Here is a 20,264-nt window from a genome sequence, read left to right as displayed (position 1 = left end):
CATACTATGGTCCTAGGATACCATACGAAATTTTTAGATTTGGCAATTTCCAAAATTTAAGGGGGGTGGTCCTATGTACCCCTGCCAAATTTTAGGGGGTGGGCCATGGTACCCCTGCCAAAATTTAGAGGGGATGGTCCTATGTACCCCTAGGTCATTGACCCCGGGCCAAGGTCATTGACCTTTGACCTATGACGTCATAAAGGTCGGGGTCAAAGTCCAAAGTTAGGCCAAGTCACGCCATTACTACTGTAGCTAATACTTATTCTACGGATATAAACTAATCCTATAAAACATATTATCTTTGGAGTCCCTACATAATACTGCTTTTTATTTTAATTCATGAAGTTTCCTTTTGTATGAGAAGTACAATGTTTTCAAACTAATTATATTTATATTTATATGTACTTCTTTATGCTACATATAACTGTGTTGGGTCATGACAAGCTTATTGTGTGTGTTTGTACTGAAATAAAAGCATTAACGTCTTTCTTTGTTAATTGTAACTACAATTTTATTATCCTGGCATCTTTCCCCGAAGCACTAGGCATCTCTACCCGGCATATCGGGGTAAGATGGCAGTCGATTCTTCAATAAATTGTCAGTGCACCATAGAAGTTCAACATGTGATATTTACACCAATTGTGCGTTAATCCTGTAACTATTCATTGCTGTACAGTTTGCTTTTTATCATCGCATTATTCAAGAGATACAGTCCTCAAAATGAAAAAGTATGGCGTCTTCCCCCGTTCTACTATATAACTTGCATATCCGTATCGTGCACCTGCGGGGAGAAAATTCCCCCAAAAGGGAAATGTTTGTGAAAAAATATCCATGTTCATTTGCAAAACTTACAATCTCCAATTTTGAAACAGTAATTACAAAAAATGAGGGGCTTTCTCTGGGGAAAATTTATGTTCAACCCTCTAATATTGCTACGATCTACTATGCCAAAAAATCTGTACGTTAAAATCTTATGGGGTATGCGAGATATCAATTAATAGCTCGTCCTGAAAAATTCAGCCGAGTGGAGATTGCCACTTTTGCATCTACACCCCTCACATGATCATTATGTAATCCGCCGTGATGAAACCACTTCACACAATATGTGTGCTCTCCAAACAAAGGCTGTTTTCGTGCATATTTCTCTACTGTAACTATCTCTGCTACATGCTTTTTTGTCTCTCTCCCGGACTTTATACTGGATTATAAAAGACATTTGTCTTTTAGTGGAAACAGACCTTGCAGAAATTGTAAGGTCGCCAAAGAAATGCGAATTTGTTGAAGATTAAGAATAGCCCATCAATTGTTTTTAAAGCCTTTTTCTTTCGCATTTCTTGCTTTAAAGGATTCTCTAAAGCATTCAAGACAGTTCTTACCTCTTTGTCTCTTTTTCTTACAACTTCTACACTTAATTCTCTTGTGCTCTGAGTGCCCAAATTATCTAAGCCAAACCAGAATTTTGATGGATCGTAACTGGGAAATCAGTCTGAACAAGAAAATATTTCAAATAAATACTAGTGATGGCCACAAAGTTCCGGAGATCCGGTTTTCAGAACCGGTTACGGACCTGGATCCGAAAACCCGGTTCCAGACCTAGATCCGAAAACCCGGTTCTAGAACCGGATCTTAGGAACCGGTTCCAGACCTGGATCCGAAAACCCGGTTCCAGAACCGGATCTTAGGAACCAGTTCCATATCTGGATCTGATAACCCGGTTCCAGAACCGGATCTTAGGAACCGGTTCCAGACCTGGATCCGAAAGCCCCCAAAGACCCGTAAAGGAGGCACAAAGTTCACCTTCAAACACTGCAAAGAAGACCATGCGCTTGTGCCCTCCTCGCCCACACCTGCTTGTGCCCCAGAAAAAAATTTTTGGTCCACCAGTGGGTGTTTAGCCAAATGAGTTTGCCCGATTACTGTTTAGCAAATGAGTTTGCCAGTTACCCAGTTTGTTTAGCCAAATGAGACAAGCGGCCGCCGCCTGGGCGTCTGCCTGTCGCTTCCACCATTTCATCTAGCACACTGTTCACAGCCTGCCAGCAGCTCGGGTTGAGCGTAGGGATGGCCACAAAGTTCCGGTTCCAGCGAAACCGGTTTCGACTGGTTCTTGGAGATCCGGTTTTCAGAACCGGTTCCGGAACCGGTTCTAGACCTGGTTCCGAAAACCCGGTTCCAGACCTGGATCCGAAGAACCGGATCTGTTCAGAGCCGAAAACCGGTTCCACCAGGAACCGGTTCTGGCCATCCCTAATAAATACTAAACATATCAAGGTGTACCTCCATGTCAAGTTTGGTCAAGATTGGCTTAGTTTTGTATATTACATACGTTATGTATTCTAGTCTTGTACTTTTTAAGAAAGAGAAATCAAATATATTACTTAAAAAAACTAAAAGAAATAGAAGTTGCCTAGGTTTCCTTCCGTAATAACTGTAAATCTACAGCAGGAGATTTGATTCTCTATCACCTAGTTGACTTATAAAACGGGTACTAATTGTTGCAGTGGAAAAGATAGTGTAAGTTCCCATGGTTATGCAATCTAGGCTAAAGGAGAAATATGATTAATGATAGTGAATGATTGTGAAACTATTTTTTTTGTGTTCTCCCACCGGAAATCGAACCCGGGACTATATGCATAGAAGACACACGTATAGCCATAGACTAACGAGGCAGAGCTGTTCCATTTGCATTCGTGGAATTCGTCAAGAGGAGGATTCAAGCACTCAAATTCACATCCTTTCAGAACAAGCACAATTCTTTTTACATGAATGATATGTGTAGTAAGTGTTTATTTTTCCATAATATATTTCTCAAAGGGAGGATAACCCCTATTTTCTATGCGTACACCACTGATTTAATGAAAATAAAAACATACAAAATTTTGTTCTTGTTTACATTATTTTAGACGCTTTCTCTAAATAAACTTTGAATTCAATTTTGGGTCAAAAGACCCAATATATTTGTAGCAAAAATTTTCTTGCGGAGATCTCCGCCTGCGCACACCCTCTGATGGCGCCCCTTTGTCACATTAAAATAGGCTTAGTTGTACTGAAGTCAAGACAATTTTAGTTAAAATTTGCATTATTATCTTTATAATAAATATACAACAGAGTTATTGCAGGTTTGCGTAGATTATTTGAAGGCTATAAGCTGCCAAGTCGCAGTGTTCTCCTCGTTGCTCTTCACTGTCAGGTACCGGTATCCAAGGTGATTCGTAAGAACTCGGTCTGATCTAATATTATCACAAGTAGTCTTGCGACTGCTGTATAGCTCAGGCACGTAGACAGGATTTCGCAATAGGGGGGGGGGGTCCGTGACGAAATACTATGGTTGTCATACCAGGGGCTCGATCATTCTAAGCTATTTTAGTGGCAACATATATTCGTTCGTTTAGCCAGGATTTCGTAATGGGATGTGTGTGTGTGACATGAAATACTGTGGTTACACACCAGGAGATCAATCAATCTAAACTATTTTATTGACAACATACCCATATTGGTTTGTTACGACAATAAAATGAGGATATGTTAGTAATTATTTTAATAAAAAAGCTATGAAGAAATCTTAAGTAAAAGAATATAAAAGAAAAGTATTGAAAAAGATAGTATTCCCAGGTCATTTGAACTCGGTTTTACTTGTCTTCTTTCTTCTTCTTTTCCTTATCTTCTTTTAATCCGTCAAGGATAGCAACGAGATCTCTTTCGGGAGTAAAGACATTCTATAAAAAGGATTAGTGTTGCCGCGAAATTCAAAATGGCTCATATTATTGGTGTTTCTGAGCATTTCTTAAGTTCTACCTGACAGTCTATCTAATCGAACCGGTTTATCGATCGTCATTTGTAGTCCTTGCACTGTCGTCTGCGGAGTGGGGAGGTCTAGGAGGGAAAACAGGGCACCCACCACATCCAATATCGCAAACGTCGTAATAACATTGCTCAGTCATTAGACATATTGCAATATAATCTCATAGCTTAGAAAATAATAATATAAATTAGGAAATTTTATCGATTCGAAAGGTTTTTTGTACCTAATGTACGTAAATACGGGACATTTTGGCGTCCCGGGGGAATTTTTCGGGACACCGGGAATGGTAGTGAAAAAACGGGACAATCCCGTTTTTACGGGACGGTTGGTCACCCTAGACTAGATCATTGTATCGTCTGCATTGAAGAACGAAAACAGTATGTAAATTTTTAACGTTTAAAATTTTGCTAGAGCGACGGAGTATTTGGATTTTATATTTTATAATAAAGCGCAATATTTATTTATCTTCTAATATAAATATTATTATTATATTTAAAATATTATATGCAGTGCACATGTGGTGCCAAGAGAGCAGAGCAAAAAGTTTACGAGACAAATGGTTGAAATGACAGTAGCTCTTTACACAAAGTTATTTGAGCTTACAACACTAACTTCAAATTACCCACTGTCCTTAAAGATGGCCTACTTAACGGCATAGGAAATAGTCCAAACATTAGCAACAAGTTTAGAGAGAAATTTTCTCACTTGTGTGGAAACGTTAAAATGTTTCCGGAAAATCTTAACAGAGAATGGGATGAAAACGAATTTCTCAGGGTAGTTGCTGATTTTGCAACGAAAAGTATTCGGTGTTTAATAAAAAAAAGAGATTGTGCCTGTTTGGAACCAAAGAGATTTGAAGAAATAAAGGAAAATCGATAACCAAATGGAACCCTGAAAACATTAGCAGAAAATACAGGTGTATGTAAGGAAACCCTGTCACGCGAACTTAAACAATCCGCGACTTACTACAAAGATTACTTCAAGAATCTGAAGGATAGATCTACTAGTGACTGATGTGATAGAGTGCCCAGCTTATTCTGAAAATGAAGCCGAATGGAGTGAAACCAAAACTGAAGATCAGGATAAGCTGAATCCAGGGTTGTATACACTGTGCGTTTACATTGTTGTATGCGCTGACTTTAAATGAAAGCACTTTTAGTAATTTTCAGGATTTGTCCAAGAAGTAACGAGACTGAGTCTATAAACAGGAATTTATTCATCCATTTTAACAACTCCTCAAAAAAATTCTTTAAAATAGTCTTTCGGGCGTCAATGCAATGCTGCCAGCGCGATTTCCATTATTCATACGCTCCCTGGAATCATACGCTTCCGAAATTCCTTTTAAAAATTTGGTTACAATCTTCTGGGTGTCGGCAACGTCATCAAAACGGCAACCTTTCAGGGCGGTTTTCACTTTGGGGAAAAGGAAAAAATTTGCTTTGCCTTCCATAACCTCCACCATTTCACGGCGCACGTCAACTCGTCGTTGTTTTTGTTCATCATTCAACACTTTTGCTATCAATTTTGCACAAATTTTTCTTATGTTCAAATTTTCGGTTACAATGTTCTGTACCGGTGGCTTGCACATGTTAAGTCCGCTATTAATCGCAGACTCAACCGACGGTCAGAGTCCAAGAGTTCTTTCACCTTGGACACGTTTTTATCCGAAGAACTTGTCGAAGGGCATCCAGACCAATCCTCTACGGTATCCCGCCTGTCTTTGAAGTCCTTATTCCAGCGAAACACCGGGTTTTCGACATGGCATTGTCTCCGTAGGCCTGCTCATCAAGGCAAGAGTCTCTGACGCAGTTTTGCCCAAGCGAACGCAGAATTTGATGACATATTGCTCTTCTATCGTCCGTTTCATTTTTCGCTTTTTATCCCGTGATCATAATGAATAAAAACACACTTTGCGCAACGATCGATCCTCATTCCCTCACTGCTCAGAAGCGACTACCGTACGGTGCGATGTTTGGGTAAGACCCCTACCACCGATACCACCCATTGAGAGCGCTCTGATGGGGACTGGAACGCTGTGCGGTGGCCACTCTCTTTACTTCTTGGACAAACGCTGTATGTTGTGTCCACAAATATGATATGACTCTTCCAACTAACCGGGTAACTCGTGAATGCTTATCTAAGTTGATGATTAAATCAAAACTGAGATCACTTTTGGGACAAAGTCTACTGGTAAATTTAATCCTCCTTAATACTGATATGTTCAGAATTTTCCTGTAGATTACGATGTTATTGCAAGAGAAAGCGAAATAGCAAAAAGCTCAAGAGATCTTAAACGATTACACATGCTTTGAAATTTAATAATCTTACAATTGTATCTAATTGTATTTTTTCCTTCTGTTTGTACTAAAATAGGTAGACTACTGCTAATTTATCGTAATTCATATTTTTATTAGCTCTAATTATAATATTGTTCTGTACTATGCAACATTTACGGTATTTCATCCTAGTCGTTTTGTGTGTAACTGTGTATGCTTAATACAGTGAACAAATTAAAAAGTCATTTTAAAAGCCAAAACGTTTACATAAATTTGTCCATGAGGCGCCCTTCTAAGTTTCCATCTCCGCCTAGCTTTGAAAGTTCCAGCCCGACACTGTGGAGAACTGCATATACAGTAGTGTAGTCAAACCCTAACTATCACTGAACTCAGTATGGTATCCTTATTCCGTTAAAAAAAAAAAAAAAAAAAAAAAACTCGATTTCGGGGTCGTTCAAAAATATTGTGGTCAGTGATCCTCCAAAAATGCATCCAAAGGTCCAATATATTTCAATCAAAAAAATTTCTTGTCAACCTTATATCTGGAGAACTACATATAGTGTAGCCAAACCCAAACTATCACTGAACTCAGTATGATGTGTTAAGTTAAAAATACGAAAACTCGATTTAGGGGCCATTCAAAAATTTTGTTGCCCCTGATTTAGAAACTAATTCTTGGCCAAGATCGCAATCTTTTCATGCAATTTTTGGATCATTCCTAAAATTCTTGGCCAAGATCGCAATCTTTTGATCCATTTTTTTAATCCTTCCTAAAATTCTTGTTAAAATATAAAAATACCTATAATTATAAATGAAAGCTAAGTTTAATTAGGGTCATAATTTGAGTTTTAATTAACTATTTGAATCAGACAGAGCACCTTTAAGATGATTGATCTTCTGCAACGAAATTATACACATACAGATAAAGAAAGAAGTGAACACAGGTCCCCAAGCAGCCTATAGCCCAAAGATCATCACTGTCTATGACTGACGTTACAAGTTCATATGTAACGTAGTTGAACGTTTCTTCCAGAGAGTATAATAGTCCAAGCAACTTCCCTCGCTCTGATTTTACCACTGCCTTGATGATGGTGACAAGTAGTAAATCGTTGCCCATTATAATTACTGTCATTAGAAGAACAGTTAGCACTACAAACGCAGCGACACAATTGCAAATAGCCTGGAAAGACAAGGCAAAATTTATTTAAAACAAATCAGATTTCTATTAAAGAAAATTTCTACAACTAAATTAAGGAAATAGATTGTTAAGATTTCCAGCCAGAGTAGACCCGGTTTTTAGTTGACTTCAAAAAAGGAGGCGCTTCTCAATTTTGCACACACACACACACATACACACATAAACACGCATAACTTCGTGTGTGTGTAATTACGCATAACTTCGACATATGTGCATCGATTTTGCTTATTATGTATTTATTATTTTTAGGAAGGGTATACCTTCTTGGTGGTTCCATTTAAATTTCTTTAGGATCTGATAATAACCTTTGGAGCTAGACTATGAAACATCTCAACGAATAGTGGGTTAATTACGACAAAGTACCATGCTTATAGGTAACCATACATTCTTTAGCGTGATTATCGTTGCATAATGTCATAGGGGTTGCACTGCAAAGTTTCGGACCATTTTCATATCACATTATATTGTTCCTGTTGTTTGTAAGAATTTAAACAATTAGGTTACGTGTATGACGTTGGATAAGATATTTTTGAAAAGAGTTTTATAATTATAATTTTTCAAAGCACTAGAAGGAAAAACATCTGTAAATCAAGGCAAAGCGTAAATTTTTGAAATTAGAAGGAGTCGGAAAATCTTGTACTGTCATATCCTATATTTGAACCAAAACTTCTGCACACACAAATGTTAAATGGAATAATACAAATGTTTGCTAAATAATGCAATACGTGTTTTGTACTGTTATTAACCTATCTATTCCTCTTCATAGCATACTTTACTATACACTAATGTCATTGTCGTGTCATTTGAAATATATTCAGTCATTGGGCAGAAAAAGAAAAAGCTCTAGGAATTAAAACGGAACAGAAAGACGAGCGGTTTTTTCGTGTGCTAAGTGTAATGGAATCCGATAGGTAGCGTACAGATTACAAGCATGTCCACGTTTCATTTTATTTGCACTAACCCATTTTTTTTTAACTCTTTATTACCAAAATGCTATTTTATAGTGTTGATGTTTACTGAAAACAGTTAAACATTGTTCTTTCATCCGCTTTTCGATAAACTGCAAAAATCTGATGCTGATTGATTATGCTAACACATGACATGTAAATTTGTTCGTGCTCTGCAGAGAATAACGAAGAAACAATATTGTTGGGGAAGTGGAGCTAAATTTAGCAACATAAATAGTGATAATTCATAATTTTCAGCAAAGCGAAAACAAGGTATACTAATATATGAAATTTTGGAAATTAGGGGACGCCATTTATGGTATTATTTTGTGCGCGTAAATCCATCGGTGAAAGTTTTTGCTTCTTGAGACTACTGGAAGTTAGAGTGATACAAATCCTTGGTATATTAATTGATGTGTATATTTGACTACATGTATAATTAAGTAATTGTTTGTTTATTGAAGTTTAGCGTTTCCTTCCACCAGCGAGGTTATAGGAGACGTGGACCTATAGTTTAAAATGGAATCTGAATCCCCGTATTGCGATCAATGCTTTTTTGTGTGCACCAAAGGCACGCACCCTAGCTACAAATCCAATAAGGAGGGCTTACAGAGTTCTTGCATGCACAGTATCCGCATTTCTAATTCTGAACCTATCGCTTCACACTAGTTTATAATTTCCGGTTCACTATATATTTGCTTATTTTATGTAATATTTCCGATGTATGTCTGATGCGGATCTTGGTTAGAAGATCGAAACGTAACATGTAAAGTATTTATTTTTATCAATAGTACAGTCTTGTTTAGCAGTTCAGTGTTTTATTTCTGGCGTTTATACAAGGTGTTTCAAAACAACACTGACAACGTTTCGGAGGTGATTCCTGACACCAATATAAGGCAAAAAGTATAGACCATCCTGGGTGCACAAATGCTTCCTTTCGGAGTTATAGGGTGCCGAAAATATGAAAAAAATGAACTTTTAAAGGCCCCTAGCTCCAAAACTATGGGTCCTACCGTAGTCAGGTCAAGGCTTTGCTTAAGATCTAGTATGTGTCCTATCCAAATATCCAAGTTTCAGAACCCTGCGGTACTTCCGCAACAATTTTTATAGAGGTAGTTATGAGTACTTCAAATTATATGCCCGTAGCCAAACTCCATCTATAAAAATTGCTTTGTGAGTAGATTAGGATTTTGAAACATGCATTTTTAGATAGCACACATACTAGTTCCTAAGTGAAATCTTGACCCGACTACGGTAGGACCGATAGTTTTGGAGCTATGGACCTTTAAATTTCAATTTTTTCATATTTTCGGCAGCCTATTACTCTGAAAGGAAGCATTTCTGCACTCAAATTTGTCTATACTTTTTGTCTTATCTTGGTGTCAGGAATCATCTCCCAAATGTTGTCGGTGTTGTTTTGAAACACTCTGTATCATGCCAAGTTTTATTTCCCGGCAGAAGAGTTTAGTGTATGTGTTTTTGATTTCGAAACTGACCGCACATGGCTAGGGAACCAGAAGTCTACACAACATCATGCAGAGTTGCCAGATTTCTCAGAGAAGAAAAGGAAAACTGTAAGCAAAATGAGATATTCAATATAATATTCTGAGAGGTGCCAGAAAAACGTAAGCTTTGGCAACACTATTTCACACACTTGTACGACAGGTCCAGGTTTATCACAATGCGAAGTTTGATACTCAAAGAAGTTAAATTGAAATCATACCATGTATAGTCTCCTCGATTCTTCAGGATAAAATCGTATGGAAAACAAAAGCAGCCAAATAAAATAAGATGTGTAATTACGTGCTGAAAAACCTTCATCGTCACGAATACTCTTGTAGAATTTGCAACTGACAATTTGTACAATAAAATTCCGTTTGTTTTCGTGTATGAATGGGAAAGTTGAAACCTCAAACTCGCTCAAATGAGGTTAGCGAGCAAGAGCTCGGACGAATGCGAGTCTGAGGTAACGTGAACCTCATTTGAGATCAGTGAGCTCGAGGCCTTTTGAGGATAATGAGCCTGAGTGAGCCACAATTGAATCGCTTTCTGTTAAAAGGGCGTATGGGTGTAATAAAAAAAATGTCCGGAAATGACAAAAAAAGGTTTGTTTACGAGACGGTTTGGTTTGTGAAAAAAAAAAAAAAAGAAAAATGCCTTATAATACGTTTCAAGAAACATACGTCCTTTTAACACAAATTGTTACATCTACCTCTAAAACATTAATTTCTTTAAACAAGCGAAAATTTGAACTCATTATTCGGAGCCTAGGTCTCTCTTCTACACGCAATCAATCACTCAATAATTATTCGAAGGATTGTCACGAGCTTCATGACATTCAAATATTTTGTTAATTTTTCACTATTTACATGAACAATATGTTTGTTGGAACGATCAATCAAAATAGCAATTTTTGAATACTCGAATAACAAGAAGTCGATTAAATATTATTCGAATGTTGGAATACTGAATTATTTTAAGTTTAACAACTCTATAATATTCTAAGATTTCAATATAATTGCCTAGATATGATTTCGTAAAACAAGTATGTAATCTAAACAGAAGAAAAAGGAAATAATAATATTGCAAGCAATCCGTTGAAGCTGGAGATCCATCCACTGTGTCCATCTATTTGCCCTTTTTGTATTTAATGATTTGTTTCTTTGATTCTTGATTTTAGAACACATTTAAGGACATTAAAAGGCACTGTTTGGAGATGGTTTGAGAAAATACTAAATCCTGAATGATGTTATGTGTTTAAGCTACATTTTAACAATAGATTTAATACTAAAAATCCTTAAATTAGAGTTGTATTACTTTATTTTTCTGAATATTTTATTGCAGTGTTACTTTGGAATGGCACAATTTCTATGCTGTCTAATGCTATTCTATGAATTGTGTTACGGAGCTTACATTGGCATATCATAGGACAATCTACTTATATGTAACGTTTTACTAGATTGGCATCATAAGGCAATTTCTCTGTTTTACTTGGTAGATTGACATCATAACACAGTCTATCTGTCTTATACCTTGCTAGAGCGACATCATAAGACAATTTGTGTGTGTTATGTCTTCCTAGATTGACATCATAAGACTATGTTATATTTTGCAATTGACATAAGACAATCTCTCTGTATTGTTAGATTAACATCATAACACGATCTCCTGTGTTATATCTTGCTAGATCGGGATCAATAGATAATCTATGTGTTACATCTTCCTACTTTGACATCATATGATAATATATTTGTGCTACATATTGCTAGATCGATATAATAAATCAACCTATCTGTGTTACACCAACTTCATAAGATAATCCATATATGTTTTATATTTCTACATCGATTTCATAAAATAATCTATATGTGTTAAATCTTACAACATCGACATTTTATTTGCCATTAAACTAGGTAGATGGACATTGCTAGACTTGCTAAATGATAATATATCTATTACATATTACTAGATGAATATCACAAGGCAATATATCTATGTTAAAACTTTGTGGATCAACTATTTTGATCACATCCAAACTTATATCTACTATTACTCCAGTTAAATATGTTAAATGGTGAAAGCCACAGTGATAAAAAATAGTAACTCCATTTTATTTAAGAAAGGTAAAAATCTTGTGATCATTTTTCATGGTAACTTTCTTTTTTATGAAATTTCTTATTGTGGTTATGGAGCTATTAATATTACAATTCTAAACAGAAGAGAAAACATATATATTCTAAATGAAAAAAGTGATTTTTTTAGACAACACCTGTCTCTCACAAGTATTGCCCGTTTTGCATTATACAACATTACCAAAACCACAGTACAAGGCTATTATAAATGATTCATCACATTTCAAAACATCATATTTTTCAAACTATTGCACGTAAGTTTTCTCCATCTATGTTTTCATGGTGACACTTCAAGTGACAGCACGGGTTCAGTATAGTCTGCTCAGTAGTTACGACATGGCGACAATGTAAGATACAAGGTTTTGTGTTTTTGAAGTATTGAAGTATTGCAGTTTAAGGTACTACGATTATGCCCTTTAGGCTAAGGAATATGATAATTAAGGCAAGTAAATGATGATGGAAGAATTGGTGGAATGAAAATTGGGAGAAAATTCCGAGAAAGCACACGGACACGATGTTGAGCAACACAAACTTACATGCCCGGGAATCGAACCAGGGACCCTGCGCATCAAAGATAAGCGCTCTCCTACTAAGCCACTGTACCCCTTTTGCGTTTTGAAATATGTAAAGATATGCTATTAGAGTGCGACATATGTTCTTAAGATAATATCAAAAATTACTGCCAGGTCACTAGAGCATTCTGAGTTTAAGGATATAGTTACGTACCTCCACTGGTAATATATTAGTAGAACTCAGGAAATATATCACTGCTGCTTTCATGAATATTAAAAGATAAACACTATACAACGTTAAGTCCAAACTCGAGATACATGACCAGTACATTTCTAATGAGTTATAAGAACTTGGAGAGCTTCCTCTTCTTTGAATGCATGAATCATTATAATGAAATCAAACTGTTTTAAAATTCGATTAATTATTTATAATAGCACTGTACTTTGGTTGGTTTATTTCTGTATATTTACCAGTAAAAGATACAGATCGATGGATGCCATAAGCAACATCAAAAGTTGTTCCATATCCGTGAAGACATCAGCCCAAATTTGGCACATGACTAATCTAATGAGTTGCGGTCCTATCACTAGTCCAACTTCGGAATACACCTGAAACCCAGTTTCACTGAAATATTGAGCTCTTAATGACACTGCTAAAAGAACAGTACAAAAGTAAATATTGTAGTAACCATATGAGATATAAAGATCAGTCAAACGAATTTCGGCGAAAATAGGTAAAGTGATATACTCAAATCTCAAGTACTTTCCATCATTAGCGACACAAAAGGCGTCATTTAGGGGGGTCAAAGATAAATTTCCCTTATAAGTTTAATATATTTACTATTAAACTTAAACTTAATAATAGCATAGTACTATTATAGTACCGTAATTATACTAATACAAAATGTGAAAAGGTTTAGTATTGCCCCCTCTCTTTCCACAGTAAAACCTAAAATGAAACTACTGGCGACTCAGTTCTCTTACTGTGATACCAGATGGCCGATGCCTCTGACCAAAAGCTATTATGGTTGTGCTAGTAAACCCAATGTTGCACCCTCTCCTGCATTTTATGACGCTGTTCACGTCATACGTAATCATCATCCAATTATACTAAAGTATCATCTAATGCTCTTACGTGAAGAGACAAGCTGCTAGATGACGTGTCTGGGTGATGTAATTTCCTCAGAGGCTATACCTATGATTGCAGACTGATACTGAAATGAAACATTAGAGATTAAAATGATAATGCAGCTATATATTTGAGCGAGCTAAAATCTTCTACATTTCGTAATTCTGATAAACAGTATATTATGGACAATTTCTTACTAAGCACATGTTTGAGTTCGGCTCAGCATTATGTCCTTGTTAAGCTTTAACCCGCGCACACCCCACAGTATTTAGTGTTTAAATAATATGGTAGTTAGGTCTTTAGAGCATTTATTCTCGGGAGCCAAGTATCTCTGCCTGTCATATATCAAATTAATTGAAGGGTAAAGTCAAATCAATATGTTAACATTTCCTTTCTTCTACAAAAAGCAAGGCTTTATTTTCATGAACTTACAAGACTAAATTTATCGCAATTTTTTGAATAATAATTCATGTTATCAATTATGTATAAGTTTTCATTGCTTATCATTAATTAACCTAAAAGACACCTTAATTTTACGACAACAGTGTTGCCAGGAGCCGCGTTTCTGTCAAAAAACCACCCATTTTACGGACTTGCATTAAATAGCCTTCTTATATGGCAATACTGCATCAACCTTGTCACATTTTGGCACCAATGGATAAATGTTGATGCATACTGTACATATACAGAGGAATTTACCAGCAGGAAATCAGTTTTCTGCAACTGAATATTGATTTTCTTTATTTTGCACATTTTTTTTTTTTAATTTTACACTTACGGTAATTTCTTTCGTTACTGCACAAAAACGTTACAAGTTCCAGTATTGGTAATTATCTCGAAAATATCTACATAGAGTATGCTTACATTTGTTTTAGATTTTAGGTCTTTATCATTCTTAGATCAAAAGATATACGCAATCAAACTTTGGGTTGCGCAACTTTACGGACACACTGTAGTGCGCTTGTTTTATTAGCTAATTGGGTTTGATATTCCTTTTTAGTACCAAAGCCAGAGCAATTAAAACATTACTCGGTCTTTCATCCAAGGGTTAATGCCGACACTGGGTATAAAACTCACAGTACACACTTGAGACAGCTGGAACTCCGCCACAGCCGGCCCCAAGCTTGTATTGAGAAAAGAGGAGGGTTGATCTTGTAAGTAGGGAGGTTTAAAAGAGCTAACTTTGTGCAAACTTGTGTTCATTCACGACAGGGTATGTGCGAATTGTTTTCTGGTGATAACTAAGATCTGCAACAAAAGCGTATGGTGATAAATTATAAGTGTGCTGTAACAGGGATCCCGTGAGGTGAAGTTACTATCATTTAAGGTTCGCAACTAACAGATTAATCATTCAGGTAGCCTGAAACTGACAGATTTCAGGACGACGTAGTCAGCAACAGTGGGAATGAAACTGTGAATGGAAGAAGTTGGAAGCGGTTGAAGACAAAATTCATCACAGGGCTAAGAGCCAACTACTCGGGAAGTCTATGGAGCCTACAATTATGTTCCATAGTCAGAGTTGTATTTAATATTTTTGCCGTCCCAGGCCATTAATCGTTAGCTCACGGAAAGAATTTCATCTTGTTTTTACCTTACAATCAGGATTATCCAGAAGATTTCATCGCTCTTTCTTCTGATACAGGATGTTAAATTTGAATAAAAATTTGTATGTAGAGGGGAAGATAGATCAGCCAATAACACCGTGTCATATTATGCGCGTGTATAATAAATTTCTGAAACTTCCAGAACTGGAGTATGGGAAATAAAGGATTTGAGAAAAAATCGTACCAAAACTTGCCGCATCGGGACATAGCCCATGTTGGCCTATGGGTGAATACAGTTCTATCCGTAGTGCCATGGTTGCCTACATTCGGCTAATCCAATTTTGGCTCTTTTCGGGATTAGAAATAATAGATATAATGATATGGTTTTGGTGACGGGGAGGTTCAACTGGCTGGTTGACGAACGCTGATCGACTTGTGGCATCTGTCCTGCTGAACTGATGCGAGAGTGTGCTGACTGGTGGCTGGTGAGGTCACCAAATACTTTGTGAGTTAGGATGTCCGTTAGAGTGTTAGTCCACAACCATTGCACATAGCTCCTAACTTGAAAGGAAGAGTGGCCCTGTCGAGGGACAGAAGAACTTTATTGCGTACAATCGACTAATTAAATGACAAGATTTGCCTGAATAGTTAACAATCTTGCTTGCTTAAAGTACATGATGTAGCTCCTACTAACAAGAACCTGGCAATCCTAACCTCTCATTGTGAAGAATTACCTCAAGATTACCAGCACAAAATCTAACCCACTCTCAGTGCATGATAAAACATTTCCTATTCCTGTATGGTAGTGGATCCAATTCACTATCAACCTGAAATACCAGCACTAGGGCATCTGTTTTTCTGCACTTCATTATTCGACCTTCAGCTGGACATCACAGTTTTTCCAGATGTTAGAATCTAGATGTAGGATGATTTTCTCAGCTTGCCGAGTTTTACCCATCTACATACAACCTTCCAACTTTACTAATACCATTAGTTGCCATTTCTTTAACTTTTCTTCCATATCCTTGGTAGATAGCCTCTTACGAATGCTAGAAACCGGGAACTAACATATCCTGACTGCTGCATAGTTCTTAGTACAGTAAGCTGCATGTGGGACCTAGGAACTATTTGTGGATCATCTGCCCATTTCCGGACCTGCGAGATTTGCGGATCAATACTCAAAAATATTTTTGTTTCTATTTCTGCCTTTAAACCAGTTGTCAACGAACAGGTACTACCGTTGCATTTCTATAAGGTACGAATTATATAATGAATATCTATTAAATCCTGAACTTCTAATACGTACTTGGTCCCTTTGTCTTTAACATGGGAAAAAATAATCATCTTTAGCGATCTATCTTAAATAATAGACTAGTACTGAGAACATATACTGTTGAAAACGTATTTAAGAACATCTAGTCCTGGAACATCGTCGTTTAATTTGAACAAAATTTACACAGAAAATGTGTATGCACAGAGGACACACTGATCTTAGTTTTTAGATCTCAGTACACTATCCACTGTAGAAGGCAGGATGGCGTATTATATTCATAGAGCGTGCTTACGGAAGAACACGAGAAAAGTTACTTTGCCAACTCAAAAATCCAAGATATCAGTAGTGAGCGCTGGAAAATTTCGGTATATTATAGTAGATACCTTCAAAACTAGAATTTAGCAAGCCGACTTCTAATGCACACTCCACCGATGTACTTGAAAGAGGAATACTTAAAATACCTCATACCAATTTAGGTAAAAGGGGATATACTTATTAAGAGCTCACATATTTTTGTTTACAACACTAATTTAGAAGTTTGGGACGCTATCACCAAGTAAACTATTATTGTTTCGCAAATCGATCATCAGTAGATAAGTAGCTAAGTTGATACATCAGTTGAGTTGGCAACACATCTTGTTAGTGGATCACAGCCTGCGTCTGAAATGCCAGGACGACGACAGCAAACTCTATTGTTCAATTAAGTAAATTAGAGAGTGGTCGTGGGTTTGGTTGCGAGAGGAAGAATGGTCGTTCCGCAGAATCGCTATTCGCATAAGTCATGATGTGTCAGTGATCTATCGAAGGGAAATAGAGGATTCATACAGTACTTATATTCACAGTGTCTCACGAGGCACCGATAGCTCCTGGACAGAAAGCTGCCCTAATTAGCGGAACGGCGACCGCTAGTACAATCATAGCCACCATATGATTCCCAGCACGTGGACACATGAATACTAAACAATTGGATGGAGATTTATGTTCCAGCGTTCTATTTGCACAATTACTGGTAACACCTGAACATCACTGAGGATATATTCGGTAGCGTCGGTACACTAATGGCTAGGCAAATGGAGGATGGTGGTATTCAGAAATGAGAGTCACTTTTGTTCCGGGCACAGCAATGGTCTTGTGCATCCTTCGAGCAAACCCATCATGTTTTTCCACTCGTAGTACATGATCCAAACCACAGTTGCCATTTGGCATAGCGGCAATTAGTTATACTTCCCTCTCACTTCATGGGTATTAGAAGTGTGTCGTACATTCTTGACATCAATCCTGTTCAGTGGCGTTACTTTTACTCATTGTGGAGCTTCATCTCCAGCAGGATAATATCTATTTATTGTCAGGATGAATCAGCGTATTCTGCTTGATATATATACTCTCTCTTTACATCCTAACCTAAGCCTTATCGAGCATATGTGTTATATGTTCGAATGTCCGTCAGTTGAGCTTCAGCAAAGACCATTGCCAAACTACGCCAAAAGCTGAAGGAGCGTGGGATATTCAAGATCTGTATGACTGGCCTGAGGACAGTTGTTTCTGTAGGAGCTCGGGATGGTCATAATTGCTATTACGATGAGTACTGTAAGATTTTGAAGACTACAGAACATGTTTGGGATGTCCCATGGGCTCAATGGTGGGATCACTTCCATCTACTATATCTTCTTGAGTAATACTTTGTGCTAAAACCTTGAATTCCTACTAATGTTAAGTGTTCTTAAATGCATTTCCACCAATGTATTATTTTGTCATGAATTTGAGAAAATACGTGGGTGTTTCCAAAAGTTTCCACCGTGACACTGAAATATTGCGTCACTGGTAATAATACGCTTATGGCACATAGTGTCATCTATGGAAGAAATAATTTATCAGTTTCAATTGCCTAGCTGAGTCAGTTCCTTAAAGACAGTCATTTGAATCAGTTAGTTGTGTGTTGAACTAGCATACTGCATGGTAATGCTAGTCCACACGGCTAATGACGATACTAGAGTGAATAAGGGGAGGGCGCACCCCGGTGGCATCTTCCCTCTAACTGTTCCCCAGGCATGTTGTATTGTAATGTACGTCAAGTAATATAAAACTATTATTTTCGGTATTCAAAAAAAAAGCTGCCCTCAAAAAATGTGTCTGCTCTTCCGCTTGCCCCATAGTAATTAAGGCTGGCGTCATCACTGCACAGACCGTTGCTGCTAAGTCTGCAGTGGAAGATAGTGGTTTTTGATAAGATGAAGCACCCACTCTACAGTCCAGATTTAGCACTGTAGCCTTGGCAACAAGAGTTGTGTGGACTAGAGCATTGTCATGCAGGATGCGAGCTGAATGCATAGTGACTGCCTCCAACGAAGTGATCCAGCTAAATAGTCCAAAGTGATACATTATTTCTTTCACAAATGCCACTATATGCCATGAAAGGCTTATTACCAATGGGCGATTTTTTCTATAGATGGTACTATATGCCATGAAAGGCTTATTACCAGTGGGCGATTTTTCCATAAATGGCTTTATATGTCATTTAAAGCTTATTACCAATGGGCGATTTTTCTACATATGGCACTAGATGCCATGAAAGGCTTATTACCAATGGGCGATTTTTTCTATAAATGGCTTTATATGCCATTTAAAGCTTATCACCAATGGACGTTTTTTTCTACAAATAGCACTATGTGCTATTAACGGCTTAGTACCAGTGATGCGGCCGGAAACTATTGAAAATACCCTCATATTTTGTCATGAATTTGAGAAATTAATATTTGTTATTTTCATTACCTTTTAAGCATGATTTGAAAGTAAAATTTGGGACATGAAACACACACGTGATAGCAAACAACAGAAGTGGATTTCTACGGAACAATCGTGAAAGGATCAGATCTCTGTCTCGAAAACCACTAGGTCTTTTTAATTGAACTGCAATACATGAAAAAGAGTAATAATAAAATCACAATGAATAAATAATGTTCATGAGATATATAATAAATTTCTATAAGTAAAATAAAAATACAAAATAATTATTCTAATAGAAGTTATTGGTTTGTTTCTAATTACTTGTATTCGAACTATCATCAGGGCTATTTTCGTCTTATAAAACAAAGTAGAAGATTACTTCAATAAATTTAATTATGTAAGTTTGAGAAGGCCAGTATAATGGATATGAATTAGCAACAGTCATATCAAAATTAGAACATAGAGGACATTCAATAACTAAAAGGTTAAGCCACGTGCTTTCCGTTTGAGTGGTCTAGGGGTTCAATTCTTGACGAGGACACGGTAGTTTGAGTTCCAGATCTCCTATAGACACAATGATGAAAACAGGCATTAAATTTTAAATAAATAAACGAAGAAATCAGAAATATGGAAAACTGCACTTTGAGACTAATTTTAATGCTTTTCTAATTACATTGTGTACTAGTAGTTCTTTTACCTATTATTTATGAGGTATGTTCAGAAAGTAAGTTTCCCTATTGTAGTAAATATAAAGACAACACAATGAATTTGAAACACATATTGCCTCAAATGCAGCACAGATGACACACTATTTTTGAACATATTCACCCCTGAATTTCAGATAGTTGTCGTATCGTGCTAAGTTATTAAGTTTTGATTTCCGATGCCGTAAAAATCAACCAGTGTGTGAGAGTCATGCAATTATTCAAGAATATCATAATGTTTGCAGGACAGGAATGTCTTGAGATGTAAGAAGATATGAACAATTACTCGTAGCCAAACCCAACCAATATGGTGGATGACAAACGATCCTTTACAACCGTTCCACTGGAACGTTTGACCACCCACCGTATTGCCCGGATTTTGCTTCGAGCAAATTTCATGTTTCTTTCTATCGTCAGATATTCTTGTAAGGCCGATGATCTTCTTTGATCTTCTTTCTGGTAGGCGGCAGTAGGGAAGACTGGGAGGTATTTAAGACATTAACAAGTGAGGACGCTCTTT

At 36.9% G+C, this 20,264-nt stretch overlaps 1 protein-coding gene across 2 annotated transcripts in view; it reads right to left on the bottom strand.

Annotated features, from left to right (window-relative positions):
• Positions 1-6,915: 6,915 nt before the first annotated feature.
• The window catches only part of LOC145692010 (uncharacterized), a 58,189-nt gene continuing 44,840 nt past the window's right edge, over positions 6,916-20,264 (bottom strand). The window contains exons 6-8 of one of the 2 annotated variants that reach the window (XM_081767309.1): positions 19,086-19,223; positions 12,842-13,023; positions 6,916-7,261 (exon numbers count right to left, since the gene is read on the bottom strand). In XM_081767309.1, coding sequence (XP_081623435.1) covers positions 6,962-7,261; positions 12,842-13,023; positions 19,086-19,223 — 620 coding nt within the window. In that variant the 3' untranslated portion in view covers positions 6,916-6,961. The remainder of the gene's footprint in view (positions 7,262-12,841; positions 13,024-19,085; positions 19,224-20,264) is intronic. The other variant, XM_081767310.1, reaches the window with a different exon arrangement.

This window comes from Thermobia domestica, chromosome 8 (assembly GCF_964235325.1).
Source record: "Thermobia domestica chromosome 8, izTheDome1.hap1.1, whole genome shotgun sequence".
Taxonomy (NCBI): Eukaryota; Metazoa; Arthropoda; class Insecta; order Zygentoma; family Lepismatidae; genus Thermobia; species Thermobia domestica.
Note: the sequence above shows the minus strand (reverse complement) of the source record. Positions and strands in the feature narration are given on the sequence as shown.